This window comes from Oncorhynchus nerka, linkage group LG17, assembly GCF_034236695.1.
Source record: "Oncorhynchus nerka isolate Pitt River linkage group LG17, Oner_Uvic_2.0, whole genome shotgun sequence".
In the NCBI taxonomy this organism is placed as follows: domain Eukaryota; kingdom Metazoa; phylum Chordata; class Actinopteri; order Salmoniformes; family Salmonidae; genus Oncorhynchus; species Oncorhynchus nerka.
The window spans coordinates 19,351,934-19,374,402 of record NC_088412.1 but is presented as its reverse complement, the minus strand read 5'-3'; the positions used below and the strand labels follow the sequence as shown (position 1 = coordinate 19,374,402).

Sequence of the window (22,469 nt, the reverse complement as noted above, 5' to 3'; positions counted from 1 at the left end):
TTCCCAGTTCATATCATTGTCTGGTGGATAATGCAGCTTCCCAGTTCATATCATTGTCTGGTGAATAATGCAGATTCCCAGTTCATATCATTGTCTGGTGGATAATGCAGCTTCCCAGTTCATATCATTGTCTGGTGAATAATGCAGATTCCCAGTTCATATCATTGTCTGGTGGATAATGCAGCTTCCCAGTTCATATCATTGTCTGGTGAATAATGCAGATTCCCAGTTCATATCATTGTCTGGTGGATAATGCAGCTTCCCAGTTCATATCATTGTCTGGTGGATAATGTAGATTCCCAGTTAATATGATTGTCTAGAGGATAATGCAGTTTACCACTAACATGCTTAGAATCACTGCATGAGAATATTTTTATATAAATGTTTTATTGAACCTTTATTTGACCTTTATTTAACAATGAGGGTCCTGCTCTCCTACCATTACTAGGTTCAGCCCTCTTAAGGCATCCACATGCCTCACAGCCAAAACAGTTTGGAACAGATCTTGCAAGTATTATGATGACATTTTGTGACGTTTTTGTTCAATTTGGATTTACAACAAGTATTTTTGGGGCCGATCGGGCACACAACATTTTTTCTTGAGGCAAGCTGAAGTCAGTAGCTGAAGTCTACGCCCCCTCATTGGTGATTGGTCTACAGTAGAGATGCTTCATTGAAGTGCCTGTTGTCATTCAGGCTGTATCACATCCGGCCGTGATTGGGAGTCCCATAGGGCGGCACACAATTGGCCCAGGCCGTCATTGTAAATAAGAATTTGCTCTTAACTGACATGTCTAGTTAAATAAAGGTTAAATAAAAATACTACACCAAACATCCTAGTTAGAAGCAAAATTGTGCGACTAAGATCCCCTCGGCAAAAACGTCAAAATTAATGACAGATTTCTTGAGTTATACTATTTTGAGGATGTGTATACTGGCTACGGCATCTCAAAATGGACAAACAGTACTGCAGCCGCTTTTTTATTTTAGGCAACTGAGGAGTCAATGTGTAAGACTGACCAAAAAGGCTAAATGTGATTATTATGTAACCACTCTTTATGATTGCAAGGGAAACTTAGCTAAAATCTGGAAAACTGTCTAATCTCTAAAGGGTTGCACTTCCTCCTCTCTGCCCCAAACAATTAATTCAGACTGGTCGTCAAGTTTGGGAACCACTGATCTAAGTGACAGAAGTCAGGCCATCGTGGTTGATGGGGTGAAGTCCGCATTTCGTGAAGTACATGTAGGTGTTCAGCAGGGGTCGATTCAAGGACCTGGTCTTTTCACTATGTATATACATGCTTGGTCAATGATACTACAATGTATGCAATTGCTCCAACTGCTGACCTGGCTGTGACAAGGCTACAGTCCAATTTTGCAGCAGTGCAGAAAGCCCTAATTAAACTAGTGCTTAATACAGGAAAAAACGAAATACATGTTGTTTTCAAGTCCTCGTAAGATTGTCTCAGATGGATTAGGCCTTCATTCATTGGCTGGTTCTATAATTGAACTAGTCTGTCATACAAATACCTTGGTATTTGGATTGACAATGATTTATAGTTTAAAAAACATACGAATGAGCGTGTTAAGAAACTAAGATTTAAAGTAGCCTTTTACAAAAACAGCTATTTTCGCTCTCTAGTCAGCAGGAAGTAGATTGTGCTGTCAAACTTTCTATCAGTTCTTGCTTATGGTGATACTATTTATTAAAGTACAGCTGCCTCTTCTCTTAAACTCCTGGATGCCATTTGTCATCTTTTTATCCCATGAGACAGTTTTATTACTCATCACTCTATTCTTTACCAAAAGGTTGGCTGAACCTCTTTGAAGTCATGTAGATCACATGATTACGCTCTTTTTGTTCACAAAGCCCTGTTCCACAAGCTTCCGACTTACTTAACTTCACTATTAAGATGTGAAAGTATGTTCACAGGGTTGGTTAACTCTGGAGACTCCGTTGGTGTCTCTTTGGTAAATTGGCCTTTAGGTTTTATGCCCCATATGTTTTGAATAATCTCCAAAAAGCAGTACACATAGAGGTAGTGTCCCTGGGGCCGTTTAGAGAGATGCTGTAGTGTCCCTGGGGCAGTTTAGAGAGATGCCTTAGTGTCCCTGGGGCAGTTTAGAGAGATGCCTTAGTGTCCCTGGGGCAGTTTAGAGAGATGCCTTAGTGTCCCTGGGGCAGTTTAGAGTGATGCCTTAGTGTCCCTGGGGCAGTTTAGAGAGATGCCTTACTGTCCCTGGGGCTGTTTAGAGAGATGAATTAGTGTCCCTGGGGCCGTTTAGAGAGATGCCTTAGTGTCCCTGGGGCAGTTTAGAGAGATGCCTTAGTGTCCCTGGGGCAGTTTAGAGAGATGCCTTAGTGTCCCTGGGGCAGTTTAGAGAGATGCCTTACTGTCCCTGGGGCAGTTTAGAGAGATGCCTTAGTGTCCCTGGGGCAGTTTAGAGAGATGCCTAGTGTCCCTGGGGCAGTTTAGAGAGATGCCTTAGTGTCCCTGGGGCAGTTTAGAGAGATGCCGTAGTGTCCCTGGGGCAGTTTAGAGAGATGCCTTAGTGTCCCTGGGGCAGTTTAGAGAGATGCCTTAGTGTCCCTGGGGCTGTTTAGAGAGATGCCTTAGTGTCCCTGGGGCAGTTTAGAGAGATGCCTAGTGTCCCTGGGGCAGTTTAGAGAGATGCCTTAGTGTCCCTGGGGCAGTTTAGAGAGATGCCTTACTGTCCCTGGGGCAGTTTAGAGAGATGCCTTAGTGTCCCTGGGGCCGTTTAGAGAGATGCCTTAGTGTCCCTGGGGCAGTTTAGAGAGATGCCTTACTGTCCCTGGGGAAGTTTAGAGAGATGCCTTAGTGTCCCTGGGGCAGTTTAGAGAGATGCCTTAGTGTCCCTGGGGCAGTTTAGAGAGATTCCTTAGTGTCCCTGGGGCCGTTTAGAGAGATGCCTTAGTGTCCCTGTGGCAGTTTAGAGAGATGCCTTAGTGTCCCTGGGGCAATTTAGAGAGATGCCTTAGTGTCCCTGGGGCAGTTTAGAGAGATGCCTTAGTGTCCCTGGGGCAGTTTAGAGAGATGCCTTAGTGTCCCTGGGGCAGTTTAGAGATGCCTTAGTGTCCCTGGGGCAGTTTAGAGAGATGCCTTAGTGTCCCTGGGGCAGTTTAGAGAGATAGCTTACTGTCCCTGGGGCAGTTTAGAGAGATGCCTTACTGTCCCTGGGGCTGTTTAGAGAGATGCCTTAGTGTCCCTGGGGCTGTTTAGAGAGATGCCTTAGTGTCCCTGGGGCTGTTTAGAGAGATGCCTTACTGTCCCTGGGGCTGTTTAGAGAGATGCCTTAGTGTCCCTGGGGCTGTTTAGAGAGATGCCTTAGTGTCCCTGGGGCTGTTTAGAGAGATGCCTTAGTGTCCCTGGGGCTGTTTAGAGAGATGCCTTACTGTCCCTGGGGCAGTTTAGAGAGATGTCTTACTGTCCCTGGGGCAGTTTAGAGATGCCTTACTGTCCCTGGGGCAGTTTAGAGAGATGCCTTAGTGTCCCTGGGGCTGTTTAGAGAGATGCCTTAGTGTCCCTGGGGCAGTTTAGAGAGATGCCTTACTGTCCCTGGGGCAGTTTAGAGAGATGCCTTACTGTCCCTGGGGCAGTTTAGAGAGATGCCTTACTGTCCCTGGGGCTGTTTAGAGAGATGCCTTAGTGTCCCTGGGGCTGTTTAGAGAGATGCCTTAGTGTCCCTGGGGCTGTTTAGAGAGATGCCTTACTGTCCCTGGGGCTGTTTAGAGAGATGCCTTAGTGTCCCTGGGGCTGTTTAGAGAGATGCCTTAGTGTCCCTGGGGCAGTTTAGAGAGATGCCTTAGTGTCCTGGGGCCGTTTGGGATGCCTTAGTGTCCCTGGGGCAGTTTAGGAGATGCCTTAGTGTCCCTGGGGCAGTTTAGAGAGATGCCTTACTGTCCCTGGGGCAGTTTAGAGAGATGCCTTAGTGTCCCTGGGGCAGTTTAGAGAGATGCCTTAGTGTCCCTGGGGCTGTTTAGAGAGATGCCTTAGTGTCCCTGGGGCAGTTTAGAGAGATGCCTTAGTGTCCCTGGGGCAGTTTAGAGTGATGCCTTAGTGTCCCTGGGGCAGTTTAGAGAGATGCCTTACTGTCCCTGGGGCTGTTTAGAGAGATGAATTAGTGTCCCTGGGGCCGTTTAGAGAGATGCCTTAGTGTCCCTGGGGCAGTTTAGAGATGCCTTAGTGTCCCTGGGGCAGTTTAGAGAGATGCCTTAGTGTCCCTGGGGCAGTTTAGAGAGATGCCTTAGTGTCCCTGGGGCAGTTTAGAGAGATGCCTTAGTGTCCCTGGGGCAGTTTAGAGAGATGCCTAGTGTCCCTGGGGCAGTTTAGAGAGATGCCTTAGTGTCCCTGGGGCAGTTTAGAGAGATGCCGTAGTGTCCCTGGGGCAGTTTAGAGAGATGCCTTAGTGTCCCTGGGGCAGTTTAGAGGGCTGTTTGAGATGCCTTAGTGTCCCTGGGGCAGTTTAGAGAGATGCCTAGTGTCCCTGGGGCAGTTTAGAGAGATGCCTTAGTGTCCCTGGGGCAGTTTAGAGAGATGCCTTACTGTCCCTGGGGCAGTTTAGAGAGATGCCTTAGTGTCCCTGGGGCCGTTTAGAGAGATGCCTTAGTGTCCCTGGGGCAGTTTAGAGAGATGCCTTACTGTCCCTGGGGAAGTTTAGAGAGATGCCTTAGTGTCCCTGGGGCAGTTTAGAGAGATGCCTTAGTGTCCCTGGGGCAGTTTAGAGAGATTCCTTAGTGTCCCTGGGGCCGTTTAGAGAGATGCCTTAGTGTCCCTGTGGCAGTTTAGAGAGATGCCTTAGTGTCCCTGGGGCAATTTAGAGAGATGCCTTAGTGTCCCTGGGGCAGTTTAGAGAGATGCCTTAGTGTCCCTGGGGCAGTTTAGAGAGATGCCTTAGTGTCCCTGGGGCAGTTTAGAGAGATGCCTTAGTGTCCCTGGGGCAGTTTAGAGAGATGCCTTAGTGTCCCTGGGGCAGTTTAGAGAGATAGCTTACTGTCCCTGGGGCAGTTTAGAGAGATGCCTTACTGTCCCTGGGGCTGTTTAGAGAGATGCCTTAGTGTCCCTGGGGCTGTTTAGAGAGATGCCTTAGTGTCCCTGGGGCTGTTTAGAGAGATGCCTTACTGTCCCTGGGGCTGTTTAGAGAGATGCCTTAGTGTCCCTGGGGCTGTTTAGAGAGATGCCTTAGTGTCCCTGGGGCTGTTTAGAGAGATGCCTTAGTGTCCCTGGGGCTGTTTAGAGAGATGCCTTACTGTCCCTGGGGCAGTTTAGAGAGATGTCTTACTGTCCCTGGGGCAGTTTAGAGAGATGCCTTACTGTCCCTGGGGCAGTTTAGAGAGATGCCTTAGTGTCCCTGGGGCTGTTTAGAGAGATGCCTTAGTGTCCCTGGGGCAGTTTAGAGAGATGCCTTACTGTCCCTGGGGCAGTTTAGAGAGATGCCTTACTGTCCCTGGGGCAGTTTAGAGAGATGCCTTAGTGTCCCTGGGGCTGTTTAGAGAGATGCCTTACTGTCCCTGGGGCTGTTTAGAGAGATGCCTTAGTGTCCCTGGGGCTGTTTAGAGAGATGCCTTACTGTCCCTGGGGCTGTTTAGAGAGATGCCTTAGTGTCCCTGGGGCTGTTTAGAGAGATGCCTTAGTGTCCCTGGGGCAGTTTAGAGAGATGCCTTAGTGTCCCTGGGGCCGTTTAGAGAGATGCCTTAGTGTCCCTGGGGCAGTTTAGAGAGATGCCTTAGTGTCCCTGGGGCAGTTTAGAGAGATGCCTTACTGTCCCTGGGGCAGTTTAGAGAGATGCCTTAGTGTCCCTGGGGCAGTTTAGAGAGATGCCTTAGTGTCCCTGGGGCAGTTTAGAGAGATGCCTTAGTGTCCCTGGGGCAGTTTAGAGAGATGCCTTAGTGTCCCTGGGGCAGTTTAGAGAGATGCCGTAGTGTCCCTGGGGCAGTTTAGAGAGATGCCTTAGTGTCCCTGGGGCAGTTTAGAGAGATGCCTTAGTGTCCCTGGGGCTGTTTAGAGAGATGCCTTAGTGTCCCTGGGGCAGTTTAGAGAGATGCCTAGTGTCCCTGGGGCAGTTTAGAGAGATGCCTTAGTGTCCCTGGGGCAGTTTAGAGAGATGCCTTACTGTCCCTGGGGAAGTTTAGAGAGATGCCTTAGTGTCCCTGGGGCAGTTTAGAGAGATGCCTTAGTGTCCCTGGGGCAGTTTAGAGAGATTCCTTAGTGTCCCTGGGGCCGTTTAGAGATGCCTTAGTGTCCCTGGGGCAGTTTAGAGAGATGCCTTAGTGTCCCTGGGGCCATTTAGAGAGATGCCTTAGTGTCCCTGGGGCAGTTTAGAGATGCCTTAGTGTCCCTGGGGCAGTTTAGAGAGATGCCTTAGTGTCCCTGGGGCAGTTTAGAGAGATGCCTTAGTGTCCCTGGGGCAGTTTAGAGAGATGCCTTAGTGTCCCTGGGGCAGTTTAGAGAGATGCCTTACTGTCCCTGGGGCTGTTTAGAGAGATGCCTTAGTGTCCCTGGGGCTGTTTAGAGATGCCTTAGTGTCCCTGGGGCTGTTTAGAGAGATGCCTTACTGTCCCTGGGGCTGTTTAGAGAGATGCCTTAGTGTCCCTGGGGCTGTTTAGAGAGATGCCTTAGTGTCCCTGGGGCTGTTTAGAGAGATGCCTTAGTGTCCCTGGGGCTGTTTAGAGAGATGCCGTAGTGTCCCTGGGGCTGTTTAGAGAGATGCCTTACTGTCCCTGGGGCAGTTTAGATGCCTTACTGTCCCTGGGGCAGTTTAGAGATGCCTTACTGTCCCTGGGGCAGTTTAGAGAGATGCCTTAGTGTCCCTGGGGCTGTTTAGAGAGATGCCTTAGTGTCCCTGGGGCAGTTTAGAGAGATGCCTTACTGTCCCTGGGGCAGTTTAGAGAGATGCCTTAGTGTCCCTGGGGCTGTTTAGAGAGATGCCTTAGTGTCCCTGGGGCTGTTTAGAGAGATGCCTTAGTGTCCCTGGGGCTGTTTAGAGAGATGCCTTAGTGTCCCTGGGGCTGTTTAGAGAGATGCCTTAGTGTCCCTGGGGCTGTTTAGAGAGATGCCGTAGTGTCCCTGGGGCTGTTTAGAGAGATGCCTTACTGTCCCTGGGGCAGTTTAGAGAGATGCCTTACTGTCCCTGGGGCAGTTTAGAGAGATGCCTTACTGTCCCTGGGGCAGTTTAGAGAGATGCCTTAGTGTCCCTGGGGCTGTTTAGAGAGATGCCTTAGTGTCCCTGGGGCAGTTTAGAGAGATGCCTTACTGTCCCTGGGGCAGTTTAGAGAGATGCCTTAGTGTCCCTGGGGCTGTTTAGAGAGATGCCTTAGTGTCCCTGGGGCTGTTTAGAGAGATGCCTTACTGTCCCTGGGGCAGTTTAGAAAGTGGAAAGAGGAATGTTATAATGAACAATGTGTCTGTTTTAGTTGATTGTCTTTTGTGTATTTATGCTTGTCTGTATTTGACTTGTTGTATATTGTATTAGATTAATATGAATATTGTATATGCAGGGCTCCTTGGAAAAGAGACACTGGTCTCAATGGTGACTCCCTGCTAAAATAAAGGTAATATTAAAGGAAATGTTTTCAAGTGAATGTCCTTTAAGGGAGTATGCGAGCACACTCGTTTGGTTCTCCTAGCCGAGCTCGGCTAGGCACCAGCCGAACTGAAGCATGTTGACGCCATTAGCGTTAGTGGACAGTTCCAGACCCAACAGGGGGTGTCAACCAAGACCATTTCCCCCATGAGATGTGTCAGTGCAGGCTGAATGGGCCCAGAAACAGGCCTGCATCTATGACACAGGGAACCAACCTTCTTACCCTGGAAACTTCATACTCCATTCTGTTTTTACCATCATACTGCCCCGCCATGTGTGTGTGTTCATTGTGTGTGTGTGTGTGTCTGTGTGCATGTGTCTGTATGCGATTCTGTGTGTGTGTGTCTGTATGTGTGAGATGAAGGTGGCTGAGAGTGACCATAAACTGGCAGGGCATAACTCTGTTGGTAACCAGTAAGGCTGGTGTTTGTGAGTCAGTCCCCATACAGTACATACAGCAGGCAGTGAGCAGGCAGGGCATTAGCAGCAGTCATGGCCGGGCTTATCTCCAGCAGCACAGACTAGCAGCCTTAGTCCTCAGCCTCCACTGGATGTGACCACAGTGTTTGGGGCTGTAAAATAATGTAAAATAAGCAGTGATTTTGCATCTAGCAAGTTTCTAAATTGTTAAATATGTATTTGCTTAGCCAAATAACGTATAACTTTTCACATTTGAGATTTGTCATGGTTTTTTTTCTGTAATTTGGCTGTATTGCAATATGCAGTGGTCAATATCATTTTCCCTTCCCTCATGCTGGTAGCCTGGTACAGTAGGCCTGCTCTGCCTTATGGACCAGACAGCAGAAAGTACATGTCGGTCTGATGATCATAAAATCTCCTGGATATCTGAAATACTTGATTAATATTGTTTACATGATATGGAACACACATTTGAGTAAGAAGAAAACACAACCATACATTCTACAGAGTGATGTTACACGCCAAGTATGTTACGTAAAGAAACAGAAACATCCATGTAAAAAAAAATATATCCCCTTTAAGGCCCAATAAACCCAATGGTTTGTCACTAGTAGCATTTGTTCTCCTTCCACCCTCTACCCTTTCTCTCTGAGGCCCAGAGCCCCTCTACCCTCTCTCTCTGAGGCCCAGAGCCCCTCTACCCTTTCTCTCTGAGGCCCAGAGCCCCTCTACCCTCTCTCTCTGAGGCCCAGAGCCCATCAACCCTCTCTCTCTGAGGCCCAGAGCCCCTCTACCCTCTCTCTCTGAGGCCCAGAGCCCCTCTACCCTCTCTCTTTGAGGCCCAGAGCCCCTTTTTCTCTCTCTGAGGCCCACACCCTCTCTCCCACATGAAGGACTACTTAGGGGACACCTGGGTAACTCACTGTGACAGCACAGCATCCACGGCCCCTTTTGGAGCACAGTAGCCTTTTAAAGATTGAGCACTCCCTACTGACAATTGGACAGCACTGTCTGGGGGATGCATACTTGAAAAGGGATGGTAGAAAAAAGCATTTGTATTATCAGTCTTGAACAGTTCCTCTCATTGGAGGAAATACTATGTCATACCGGCATCACTTTTGTCTGTTGACTGTCCTCTGTCCGAACTTGTGCATGCATACATGGCCTATACCAGTAATGCTGAAGTCCTAACCACTGCAAGTGTACTGTAGAGAGAGAGAACACCAGGCTCCTAGAGAGAGAGAGGGAGAAGGGAAGTAACTGCACCAGACAGCCAGACAGACCTGCAAATCACAGCTGTAGTAATGTGGGCATGCAGTACAAGGTGCTCGAGGAGAGGAATTCAGCACTGTGGACAGCACCTAGCTACAGTACTCTCCTCTCCCCACTCGGCCTAGAATCACAGCACTGCACACTTGGAGGCTGTCCTTGAGTACTTGTGGTCTGATGCTGTGACCATCTTCTTACCAAGGTGCAGGAGGGACCGGAGGTAGGAGGGACGCCAGGGAGGTCTTGCCTGGACGATTGTGCCTGATTTCTTTAACTAGAGATCATCAAGTCAAAATAGAGCAACAAGGTCATAGTACACAAGCTTCTATGACGTTCTGTTGTCATCGCTGTAAGTCTACAGTTATTTAACGTCCCTAACCTCTCTACCTCTTCTCAGGTAGCCGGGAAGCTGCGTTCACGTACGCCATCACGGCCGCCGGCGTAGCCCATGCCATCACGGCGGCGTGTAGCCAGGGCAACCTGAGCCAGTGTGGCTGTGACCGGGAGAAGCAGGGTTACTATAACCAGGAAGAGGGCTGGAAGTGGGGAGGCTGCTCAGCAGACATCAAGTACGGCGTTGAGTTCTCCAGGAGGTTCGTGGACGCCCGCGAGATCAAGAAGACCACGCGCCGGCTGATGAACCTCCACAACAATGAGGCAGGGAGAAAGGTAAACACCCACATAGAAGAAATGCATCTTTATCTTTTTAGATCAGTGTGTGTGTGTGTGTGTGTGTGTGTGTGTGTGTGTGTGTGTGTGTGTGTGTGTGCGCACGCTCGTTCACTCGTGTATTTGTGGTTTGTGTGTGCGCACGCGCGTCCACGTGTAAACATCCCAGCCCAGATAAAGAATGGAACCTACAGAGTGGTGGCGGCAACCCCTAAATGGGGGTCGTGCTGATTGACAGTTAGCCTCTCAGTAGCCTGTTTTGCTTTAGCTCAATTACAGTTTTTTTCCCTACTATAATGTGGGGTGTTTTTCTCTTGGAGATCTGGCACACTTCTCCTGTGGCGGTGGTGGTGGTGGTGGTGGTGGCGGCGGTGGTGGTGGGGGTGGTGGTGGTGGTGGTGGTGGTGGTGGCGGCGGTGGTGGTGGTGGTGGTGGTGGTGTGGTCCTGGGGTATGTTTGTTTGTTATTAGTCATCCCAGAACAAAGAACAACATGAATCATAACAGAGAGACAGAGAGAGCAAGAAAGTGAGAGAAAGAGAGAGAGAGCAAGAGAGAGTAAGAGAGAGCATGCCTGCCTGGGCTTCTCTGGCGTTCTGGTGATAAATGGATCTAATGAATAAGCAGAGCGGAGCGAGGACGGTAGCCGGCTGCCAGATGGAGTTCTGCCATGGCCCTTCATCCAGCCCTTTCATGGAATTATGAAGTGTAAAGTCAGGAACAGGATATTATTGCAGGTCTCTCAGCCGTACCAAAAACACAGCACTGCCATTTCACTGCGCCCATTCAGTTTCTGAAAGCACAGCGACAATGCCGGAGTTAACGCAGGCAGACTGATATGAGGGGATCGTAGTCAGATGACCTGTCTGAGTCTGAGTTAAGCCTGGCAGAGGTTTGGTACAGAGGATGGGATTCAATCAAACACACGCCGTGGAAACAGGGCGAGGTTGGTGATCAATACATTTTTAAGTGCAATCTGTTGATTAACGAGACAATGGGGAAACTCAGCTAAACACATTTTTTTGTTTGAAAGGATGCATTTTCACAGCACAGGAATAACGTGATTTTCTTCACAGTGTTTGTGGTTTGATTGATGCTGGCCCGAGACTACTACTCTACCACTACAAAGATCCCTCTGTATCTAGAACATTCCGACACAAACACTGTAGGCTCCAGTTATGTGAATCCCAAATAAATACAGACAAACCCATGGAATGATTTAGTCTCTCTGTATACTGGGATCCAGTGAGTTTGACAAATCTGGTCATATCTGACTAATTGGTAGCAGACAAGGTTTTGATGGACACCGTGTAAAGTAAATGTTTTCAACCATTCAGTAATTCTGTTTCACACAGACATTCATTGTGGTTTATACCACCATATATTTTGGGAAATCCTCGTTCTGAATCATCGTCTGTAACGAGATTGTCGGTTGACCCTCAAGTATTCTATGTACCTTCTCCCTACGCTTTTAATCGAATATCTGCTAATGAGGGATTTCAAAACACAAACAGTGTCAATGTAAGAATCAGGCAGCATTTATTGATCCATAACTCTGTGTACATTGTGTACATTGTGGAAGTGTCTGACAGAAACGATGACTACTGCTGGCAAGGCGTCATGCCAGGAAAAAAACCACTCTGGAAAAATGCCCTGCCAACAAAACTGAACATCTTATATAACGAATACATACTTGGTTCTTACAAGTAGAAGCACCCAGTTAGGTTGGAAGAGTCATGTTAGGACTACTATATGTATCCCATGTCCTATACAAGCGCCACTGTCTCTTTTTTCTCAATGACTTCATCCGCTCTATTCTCCATAGAATACAACACGTACTGTAGTCACAGAATACAACATGTACTGTAGTCACAGAATACAACATGTACTGTAGTGACAGAATACAACATGTACTGTAGTCACAGAATACAACATGTACTGTAGTCACAGAATACAACACGTACTGTAGTCACAGAATACAACACGTACTGTAGTCACAGATTACAACACGTACTGTAGTCACAGAATACAACATGTACTGTAGTCACAGAATACAACACGTACTGTAGTCACAGAATACAACACGTACTGTAGTCACAGAATACAACACGTACTGTAGTCACAGAATACAACATGTACTGTAGTGACAGAATACAACACGTACTGTAGTCACAGAATACAACATGTACTGTAGTCACAGAATACAACACGTACTGTAGTCACAGAATACAACACGTACTGTAGTCACAGAATACAACACGTACTGTAGTCACAGAATACAACATGTACTGTAGTCACAGAATACAACACGTACTGTAGTCACAGAATACAACACGTACTGTAGTCACAGAATACAACACGTACTGTAGTCACAGAATACAAAATGTACTGTAGTGACAGAATACAACACGTACTGTAGTCACAGAATACAACATGTACTGTAGTCACAGAATACAACACGTACTGTAGTCACAGAATACAACATGTACTGTAGTCACAGAATACAACATGTACTGTAGTCACAGAATACAACACGTACTGTAGTCACAGAATACAACACGTACTGTAGTTACAGAATACAACACGTACTGTAGTCACAGAATACAACATGTACTGTAGTGACAGAATGCAGATTTACAGTAGGTAAGTAGAGGCCTGTTGTAGAACAAGGATTGACTTGGTCCTGACACTAAACTGCTGAGGACACCACACAATATTTCCCAGGTGCCCTAGGATTAGGCATTTAGAGGAGTTCTCTACTACACTGTGTGCCACATGTCAGAGATGAGCTTGGTAATGAATGGGTACCAGTGCATTTTGAAATGATTCCGTTTCTAAGAACTATGACCGCTATCTGAACATGTAAGAGTGTTTTGATTTAAGATAAGAGGCCTTGAAGTGTTGATTTGCATGATCTGTTATATTGTGAAATCCAGTATTTAATACTTCTTTCATTCAAACGTCATGTTTCTTTAGTTAATTAACCAAACCATGATCCCAGCATTCACACTGATCCAGATGCAAACAGTTAATAAACATCTGTCGAGTATGTCGTATCTGCAACGCATTAAATAGCTGAATGATCCACATTTAACTCAAGCGTAATGGTGTATGGTTATATGAGATTTATATTTATTTTCCCTTGCTATTGATGTAGTCTTCAGGAAGGTAGGGATAATTATATGGTTGAATATTACCAGTAAGTGCATTTTCCCTTGTTTTTGACATATAGCTGGCATCAGTGTCCCTCTTAGAATGTCAGATATGCCTGGTTTGGTCTACTTCATAGGGAACAGTCACTCTACGCCAGATTGTGAATGTTTGACCCTCAGATGTAAATGGATGTGGCACAACGTACAAAACAAACAACCAGTGTGAATTCAGATCAAACACAACTCTATTCTATAACACAATGTACTCAAATACTTTAAAATCAAAACAACTGTCTTTGGAATGGCACGCATCTGTCATTGTGAACATCCGTTTCCACTTACAGGGACTCCTCCATACAAAGAGTGCATTCACCAACCGTCTGCTGAAAACTCTTTGTTATTCATTAATAAACACAATGTTGAACTCAAATAAATACGTCCTCTTCACTCAGAATGCTTCTTGGTCTCTCTCTAAAGAATTTACACTGAGTGAACAAAACATTAGGAACACCTGCTCTTTCCATGAAATAGACTGACCAGGTGAATCCAGGTGAAAGTTATGATCCCTTATTGATGTCACTGTTAAATTAACTTCAATCAAATCAAATCAAAATGTTATTGGCCACACATATTTAGCAGATGTTATTGTGGTTGTAGCGAAATGCTTGTGTTCCTAGTTCCAACAGTGCAGTAGTGTCTAACAATTCACAACAATACACACAAATCTAAAAGTAAAAGAATGGAATAAAGAAATATATAAATATTAGTAACATTGACTAAAATACAGTAGAATAGAATACAGTATATACATATGAGATGAGAAAAGCAGTATGTAAACATTATTTAAACATTATTGAAGTGACTAGTGTTCCATTATTAAAGTGACTGGTGTTCCATTATTAAAGTGGCCAATGATTCCAAGTCTATGTATAAAGGGCAGCAGTCTCTAAGGTGCAGGGTTGCGTAACCGGGTGGAAGCCGGCTAGTGATGGCTATTTAACAGACTGATGTCCTTTGAGATAGATCAGTGTAGATGAATGAGAGGAGACAAGTTAAAGAAGGATTTTTAAGCTTTGAGACAACTGAGACATGGATTGTGTATGTGTGCCATTCAGAGGGTGAATGGGCAAGACAAAAGATTTTGTGCATTTGAAGGGGGTATGGTAGTAGGTGCCAGGCGCACCGGTTTCAGTGTGTCAAGAACTTCAATGCTGCTGGGTTTTTCAAACGCAACAGTTTCCCGTGTGTATCAAGAATAGTCCACCACCCAAAGGAAATTCAGCCAACTTGATACAACTGTGGAAAGAATTGGAGTCAACATGGGCCAGCATCCCTGTGGAACACTTTCGACACCTTGCTTATAGAGTCCATGCCCCGACAAAAGGGGGTGCAACTCAATATTAGGAAGGTGTTCCTAATGTTCCTAATGTATATGTAACACAGAACCCAAACCGGCTGCGCGTGTGCGCCATCGTGCGCTATCGTACATATATTTATTTTGTCCCCCTACACCAAATGCGGTCACGCAGGTTAAAATATCAAAACAAACTGAACCAATGACATTAATTTGGGGACAGGTCGAAAAGCATTAAACATGTATGGCAATTTAGCTAGTTAGCTTGCACTTGCTAGCTAACGTTAATTTGTCCTATTTAGCTAGCTTGCAGTTGCTAGTTAATTTGTCCAGGGATATGAACATTGAGTTGTTATTTTACCCGAAATGCACAAGGTCCTCTACTCCGACAATTAATCCACACATAAAACGGCCAACCGAATCGTTTCTAGTCATCTCTACTGAGACCGTATACCATGGGTATGACAAAACATTTATTTTTACAGCTCGAATTACTTTAGTAACCACTCAATCATCAAGTTTGCGGACGACACAACAGTGGTAGGCTTGATTACCAACAACGACGAGACGGCCTACAGGGAGGAGGTGAGGGCCCTCGGAGTGTGGTGTCAGGAAAATAATCTCACACTCAACGTCAACAAAACTAAGGAGATGATTGTGGACTTCAGGAAACAGCAGAGGGAGCACCCCCCTATCCACATCGATGGGACAGTAGTGGAGAGGGTAGTAAGTTTTAAGTTCCTCGACGTACACATCACAGACAAACTGAATTGGTCCACCCACACAGACAGCATCGTGAAGAAGGCGCGGCAGCGCCTCTTCAACCTCAGGAGGCTGAAGAAATTCGGCTTGTCACCAAAAGCACTCACAAACTTTTACAGATGCACAATCGAGAGCATCCTGTCGGGCTGTATCACCGCCTGGTACGTCAACTGCTCCGCCCACAACCGTAAGGCTCTCCAGAGGGTAGTGAGGTCTGCACAACGCATCACCGGGGGCAAACTACCTGCCCTCCAGGACACCTACACCACCCGATGTCACAGGAAGGCCATAAAGATCATCAAGGACAACAACCACCCGAGCCACTGCCTGTTCACCCCGCTATCATACAGAAGGCGAGGTCAGTACAGGTGCATCAAAGCTGGGACCGAGAGACTGAAAAACAGCTTCTATCTCAAGGCCATCAGACTGTTAAACAGCCACCACTAACATTGAGTGGCTGCTACCAACACACTGACTCAACTCCAGCCACTTTAATAATGGGAATTGATGGGAAATGATGTAAAATATATCACGAGCCACTTTAAACAATGCTACCTAATATAATGTTTACATACCCTACATTATTCATCTCATATGTATACGTATATACTGAACTCTATATCATCGACTGCATCCTTATGTAATACATGTATCACTAGCCACTTTAACTATGCCACTTTGTTTACATACTCATCTCATATGTATATACTGTACTCGGTACCATCTACTGTATCTTGCCTATGCTGCTCTGTACCATCACTCATTCATATATCCTTATGTACATATTCTTTATCCCCTTACACTGTGTATAAGACAGTAGTTTTGGAATTGTTTGTTAGATTACTTGTTGGTTATTACTGCATTGTCGGAACTAGAAGCACAAGCATTTCGCTACACTCGCATTAACATCTGCTAACCATGTGTATGTGACAAATAAAATTTGATTATTTGATTATTTGATTGATTATTAGATTATTTGATTATGATTATGATTATTTAGAATAGCAATAAGGCACCTCGGGGGGTTGTGGTATATGGCCAATATACCACGGAAAATGGCTGTATCCAGGCACTCCACGATGCGTAAGAACAACCCTAAGCCGTGTTATATTGGCAATATACCATACCCCTCAGGCCTTGTTGCTTAAATATATATATACACAGTTGAAGTCGGAAGTTTACATAGACCTTAGATAAATACATTTAAATTCAGTTTTTCACAATTCCTGACATTTAATCTTAGTAAACATTCCCTGTCTTAGGTCAGTTAGGATCACCACAGTATTTTAAGAATGCGAAATGTCAGAATAAAAGTAGAGAGAATGATTTATTTTAGCTTTTATTTCATCACAGTCCCAGTGGGTCAGAAGTTTACATACACTCAATTAGTATTTGGTAGCATTGCCTTTAAATTGTTTATCTTGGGTCAAACGTTTCACGTAGCCTTCCACAAGCTTCCCACAATAAGTTGGGTGAATTTTGGCCCATTCCTCCCGACAGAGCTGGTGTAACTGAGTCAGGTTTGTAGGCCTCCTTGCTCACACATGCTTTTTCAGTTCTGCCCACAAATGTTCTATAGGATGAAGTCATGGCTTTGTGATGGCCACTCCAATACCTTGACTTTGTTGTCCTTAAGCCATTTTGCCACAACTTTGGAAGTATGCTTGGGGTCATTGTCCATTTGGAAGACCCATTTGCAACCAAGCTTTAACTTCCTGACTGATGACTTGAGATGTTGCTTCAATATATCCACATAATTTTCTTCCCTCATGATGCCATCTATTTTGTGAAGTGCACCAGTCCCTCCTGCAGCAAAGCACCCCCACAACATGATGCTGCCACCCCTGTGCTTCACGGTTGGGATGGTGTTCTTTCGCTTGCAAACCTCCCCCTTTTTCCTCTCCCCCTATATACAGTACCAGTCAAATAAAAAATCCTACAATGTGATTTTCTGGATTTGTTTTTCTCATTTTGTCTGTCATAGTTGAAGTGTACCTATGATGAAAATTACAGGCCTCTCTCATCTTTTTAAGTGGGAGAACTTGCACAATTGGTGGCTAACTAAATACTTTTTTTGCCCCACTCTATGTGTTATTTCATAGTTTTGATGGCTTCACTACCATTCTATCATTCAAATAGTAAAAATAAAGAAAATCCCTTGAATGAGTAGGTGTGTCCAAACTTTTGACTGGTTCTGTTTATATATATATAGAAAGGTCTTTGTTTCTGGCCATTTTTTGCCTGTAATCGAACCCACCAATGCTGATGCTCCAGATACTCAACTAGGCTAAAGAAGGCTAGTTTTATTGCTTCTTTAATCAGAACAACAGTTTTCAGCTATGCTAACATAATTGCAAAAGTGTTTTCTAAGGATCAATTAGCCTTTTTAAAATAATAAACTTGGATTAGCTAACACAACATAACATTGGAACACAGAAGTGATGGTTGCTGATAATGGGCCTCTGTACGCCTACGTAGATATTCCATTAAAAATCTGCCGTTTCCAGCTACAAGTCAACATTAATAATGTCTACACTGTATTTCTGATCAATTTGATGTTATTTTAATGGACAAAAAATGTGCTTTTCTTTAAAAAACAGGGACATTTCTAAGTGACCCCAAACTTTTGAACGGTAGTCTATATAGTGTCATTTTGCCACAGTGCCATGGTGTAAACTGTACTTAGACATTAGCTAAAAGTGCTCCAAATACATCACAGACAACAGTTGTCTTTTGGTCCATGCAACAGTGTGGTATCGCTCCATGTTTTGACACATTTAATTAAAGAATATTAAGACGGTTAGAGACATTGAAACTTTATGCTTTCACGTATTCTCAGACTTGTCTTGTAAAAATTGGTTCCTGATTGTTATCTGAGTTTGTCCTTTTTAAAGTGTCAGGGAAGAATTTGGAGCAGTGTGATTCATTAGTATCATTAAATGTTCTCGTACTTTTTAAAAAGAAACATCATCAATGTTACCAAGCCCAATAGAGGATTGTTGGACAGCATCATGTCACGTTTTCACCTTGCATTTGGTTTAGGAGTTCAGTAGTTATTGCCAAACGCACTAAAATAATATCCCTTCAAAGGACAGTTGTTGGCTCAAGAGGTAATTCGTAGGGAGTTTATAGAAAAGTGTGGTGGTTCACCAACGTTTGAGAACAGCTTGGTCTTGTCTAATGTTCTTTTATTATAGAAAAAAATGATAGTATCCAAGGACCATCTTTTCTCACTGACCTTCTGTGGATAGTTTTTTCCATCATTCATTCAGCAGCAGAGCTAGTTAGCAACCTCTTCACCCTTTGGGTTTCTTTGGGTTTCTCTTTCCACCCAAGTCAGGTCATCTCTCTATTTCAACACTGGGCCTACCCCAGTAAAACATTGTCATGTATGACTCTCTCTCCCTGTTTGTCCATGTAATATTCAGCAATGTAATCTAACACCATGTAACCGCCTCTCCCCCTGTTTGTCCATGTAATGTCATGTAATGTTCAGCAATGTAATCTAACACCATGTAACCTCCTCTATCCCTGTTTGTCCATGTAATGTTTAGTAATGTAATCTAACACCATGTAACCTCCTCTATCCCTGTTTGTCCATGTAATGTCATGTAATGTTCAGCAATGTAATCTAACACCATGTAACCTCCTCTATCCCTGTTTGTCCATGTAATGTCATGTAATGTTCAGCAATGTAATCTAACACCATGTAACCTCCTCTATCCCTGTTTGTCCATGTAATGTTTAGTAATGTAATCTAACACCATCCCTGTTTGTCCATGTAATGTTTAGTAATGTAATCTAACACCATGTAACCTCCTCTATCCCTGTTTGTCCATGTAATGTCATGTAATGTTCAGCAATGTAATCTAACACCATGTAACCTCCTCTATCCCTGTTTGTCCATGTAATGTCATGTAATGTCCATGTAATGTTTGTAATGTCTAACACCATGTAAATCCTGTGTCAGTAAATGTAACACCATGTAAATGTTTTCCAGTAATGTTTAGTAATGTAACACCATGTAACCTCCTCTATCCCTGTGTGTCCATGTAATGTTATGTAATGTTTAGTAATGTAATCTAACACCATGTAACCTCCTCTATCCCTGTGTGTCCATGTAATGTTATGTAATGTTTAGTAATGTAATCTAACACCATGTAACCTCCTCTATGTCCATTTATGTAATGTTTAGTAATGTAATCTAACACCATGTAGCCTCCTCTATCCCTGTTTGTCCATGTAATGTCATGTAATGTTTAGTAATGTAATCTAACACCATGTAACCTCCTCTATCCCTGTTTGTCCATGTAATGTCATGTAATGTTTAGTAATGTAATTTAATGCCATGTAACCTCCTCTATCCCTGTGTGTCCATGCAGGTCCTGGAGGAGCGGATGAAGTTGGAGTGTAAGTGTCATGGCGTGTCAGGCTCCTGCACCACCAAAACCTGCTGGACGACCCTGCCCAAGTTCCGAGAGATCGGCTATGTCCTGAAAGACAAGTACAACCAGGCGGTCCACGTGGAGGTGGTCCGGGCCAGCCGACTACGCCAGCCCACCTTCCTCAAGGTGAAGAAGACCCAGGGCTACCGAAAGCCCATGGAGACCGACCTCGTCTACATCGAGAGGTCGCCCAACTACTGCGAGGAGGACGCAGCCACGGGGAGCGTTGGCACCCAGGGGAGGCTGTGTAACCGCACCTCGCCCCACACAGACGGCTGCGACCTCATGTGCTGCGGCCGGGGCTACAACACGCACCAGTACACCAAAGTGTGGCAGTGCAACTGTAAGTTCCAGTGGTGCTGCTTCGTCAAGTGCAACACGTGCAGCGAGAGGACGGAGGTGTTTACCTGCAAATAAAGGGGCATGACATAATGGACCTATAGTACGGTACTATGATTGGGAGGGGCGTGGCAGGACTACCTGGATGACAAGGAAGACCCCAGAGAAAAGAGAAAAGGACATGTATTGGAAGAGGAATAGTGAGAGATTTAAAAATAAAAAGGAATGGAATGTTCAATATCAGCTCTTCATGGCATCGTTTTGCACAGCAGAATCTATATGAGCTTTTTAAAAGAAAAGTGAGGGCTAAATATCAATAGATAATAATACTAAAATCTTTGACTGACTGAGACAGAATAATGTGTGATCATGTACTGATGTAAAAGTTATGACTACAGGAAGCAAATGGTGCCTGGATGGGAACTGTGCATTGCACTCTGGGATTTGTAGTTATTTTTTTCACAAAATGGCTTCTTCATGGAACAGAAAGACAGAGACAGACTCTGGAGATGTGGTAGAAAATGACAGTAACTGTTGAGGGATGAGACTGGCATGAGACTCTAAAAGTCTTTTAGTGAGAACTTTGAGTTTTACTTTCTTTTTCCACAGAGGGAGAGGGCAGAGGTGAATATTTGAGCCCCCAAACTGGAGGTGTTTTCTTTTTGGAGCTGTGTAGACATGAAGAACGCTGTGTAAGTGTGGTGCCTTGGGGCGCATTGAAAGTGGAGAAGTCTCTATAGTAAGCCCTCTGCTGCCAACTGGAATACGGTGGAGTATGTTAGTTTTCCAGTCACACTGGAACTGTCTGTTTGAACACTGAAAATAAATTGTTTATTTATGTTATAGTATCTTAAAACAAAGCACTAACGGGTAGAAATGTCTTTTTTTGTACTAAGTGTAAAAATTACTTTTTAGAAAACTCTGACTGAAGATAATGCGTGTCTTTTAGAATATGGCCCTATCCCACTATCCCACTATCAATCCCCCTTTTTCTAAAATGGTTTCATTGCTACTGGTGTGTTGACTACATAAAACATCAACAATACAGGGTATTTCACATCACAATCAATCACATTGGTTCTATTTTGCTGTAGCATAGCTTTTGTTTTCAGTCATTTATGCAGCAGACGTTAGGCCTACATCCTGTTTGGGTTATTTAGCATAGACAGTAGCAAGAGAACTCATCTCTTAACCGCAAAGATCCTTCCTCAATTATTTAAACATGATATTGCTGGATGTATTGTAGAGTGGTGCACTGATATTATTTTCTATTCAGAAACGACCAAAATTAAAAAGAAATAATCTCCCATTTGACTGCTTTTTGAAATTTATTGCAAAGAAAAACAAGACTGAGAATCAAAGAAAAACAAGACTGATAGTCAGTGAGTGAAGTCTGCTGGTCGTGAGAGGAAATGTTAGGTTTTAGCCAACAGTTTCGGTAATTCACTGCTTCCAAAGCTGTGTTGGCATTCTCATCTGTATTCATTGGTTGTGGTTAAACTATACCAAGTGTCAGGCTATGTAGAGTTCCATTGACGTAAACCATCAGAATACATCACTGATCAAAAGCAGTCATTATTTCAGCATCTTATCATCATGCTTAAAGCTAGAATATTTAGTTGCAACATCCATTTTTGGACTTATAAACTAATGGTATTTACCCATTGATTTTTGAAGAATATAACTTGTAAATGCCTCATGAGCTTAGTTTAACTGTCTCATCCTATCAGAATCCCAAATATTAGCCTGTTTTACTCCAATGTCTGAAAACAACGTAAACAAACACTGTATAGCCTTAAAACATGATTGAAACTATAATTTTGATGTCTGGGATGATCAGTCATTGCATCCATAGCTCTGTCTATGAATTTGAGAGTGGTTACATTTCTCCAGGCCCATCCCTCAACTTTTTCCCAAAAAGGAGGCAGGTGACCACTTTGGTATAGTTTCAACAGTGGATTTTAGCTTTAACGTTCATATGTTGATAAGAGAATATTTGCTTTCTGCTTATTTGAGATTATGATGACCCAAGGTTTACCTGTCAGATGGGCCAATTTCTTTCTTGGCTAATTTATATGCGTTCTAATTTGGATTAAAACCACCGCAGGCATGTTCCTATTTCTAGATACAGTATGAACTCAGCAACAAGGGGACAAAAGCGTGAAAATGATCCAAACCATCTCTCAAACAGTTTCTCATAATATTACTAATACACATTTAGCCACACCAAAACAAACAATATGAAAAACTCATCCTGAATCAGTTATTTCAAAACTCTTTGGCAGAAAACCATACAGTTGAAGTCGGAAGTTAACATACGCTTAGTTTGGAGTCATTAAAACTCATTTTTCAACCACCTCACGCATTTCTTGTTAACAAACTATAGTTTTAGCAAGTCGGTTAGGACATCTACTTCGTGCATGACACAAGTCATTTTTCCAACAATTGTTTACAGACA

General features: G+C 44.2%; 1 protein-coding gene across 2 annotated transcripts in view; it reads left to right on the top strand.

The window, feature by feature from the left end:
• LOC115144842 (protein Wnt-7b) overlaps positions 1-21,320 on the top strand; it is a 59,184-nt gene extending 37,864 nt beyond the window's left edge. For both annotated transcript variants that reach the window (XM_029685943.2, XM_029685942.2), the window contains exons 3-4: positions 9,689-9,960; positions 19,610-21,320. In XM_029685943.2, the coding sequence (XP_029541803.1) occupies positions 9,689-9,960; positions 19,610-20,089 (752 nt within the window). In that variant the 3' untranslated portion in view covers positions 20,090-21,320. The remainder of the gene's footprint in view (positions 1-9,688; positions 9,961-19,609) is intronic.
• The last annotated feature ends 1,149 nt before the right edge of the window (positions 21,321-22,469 follow it).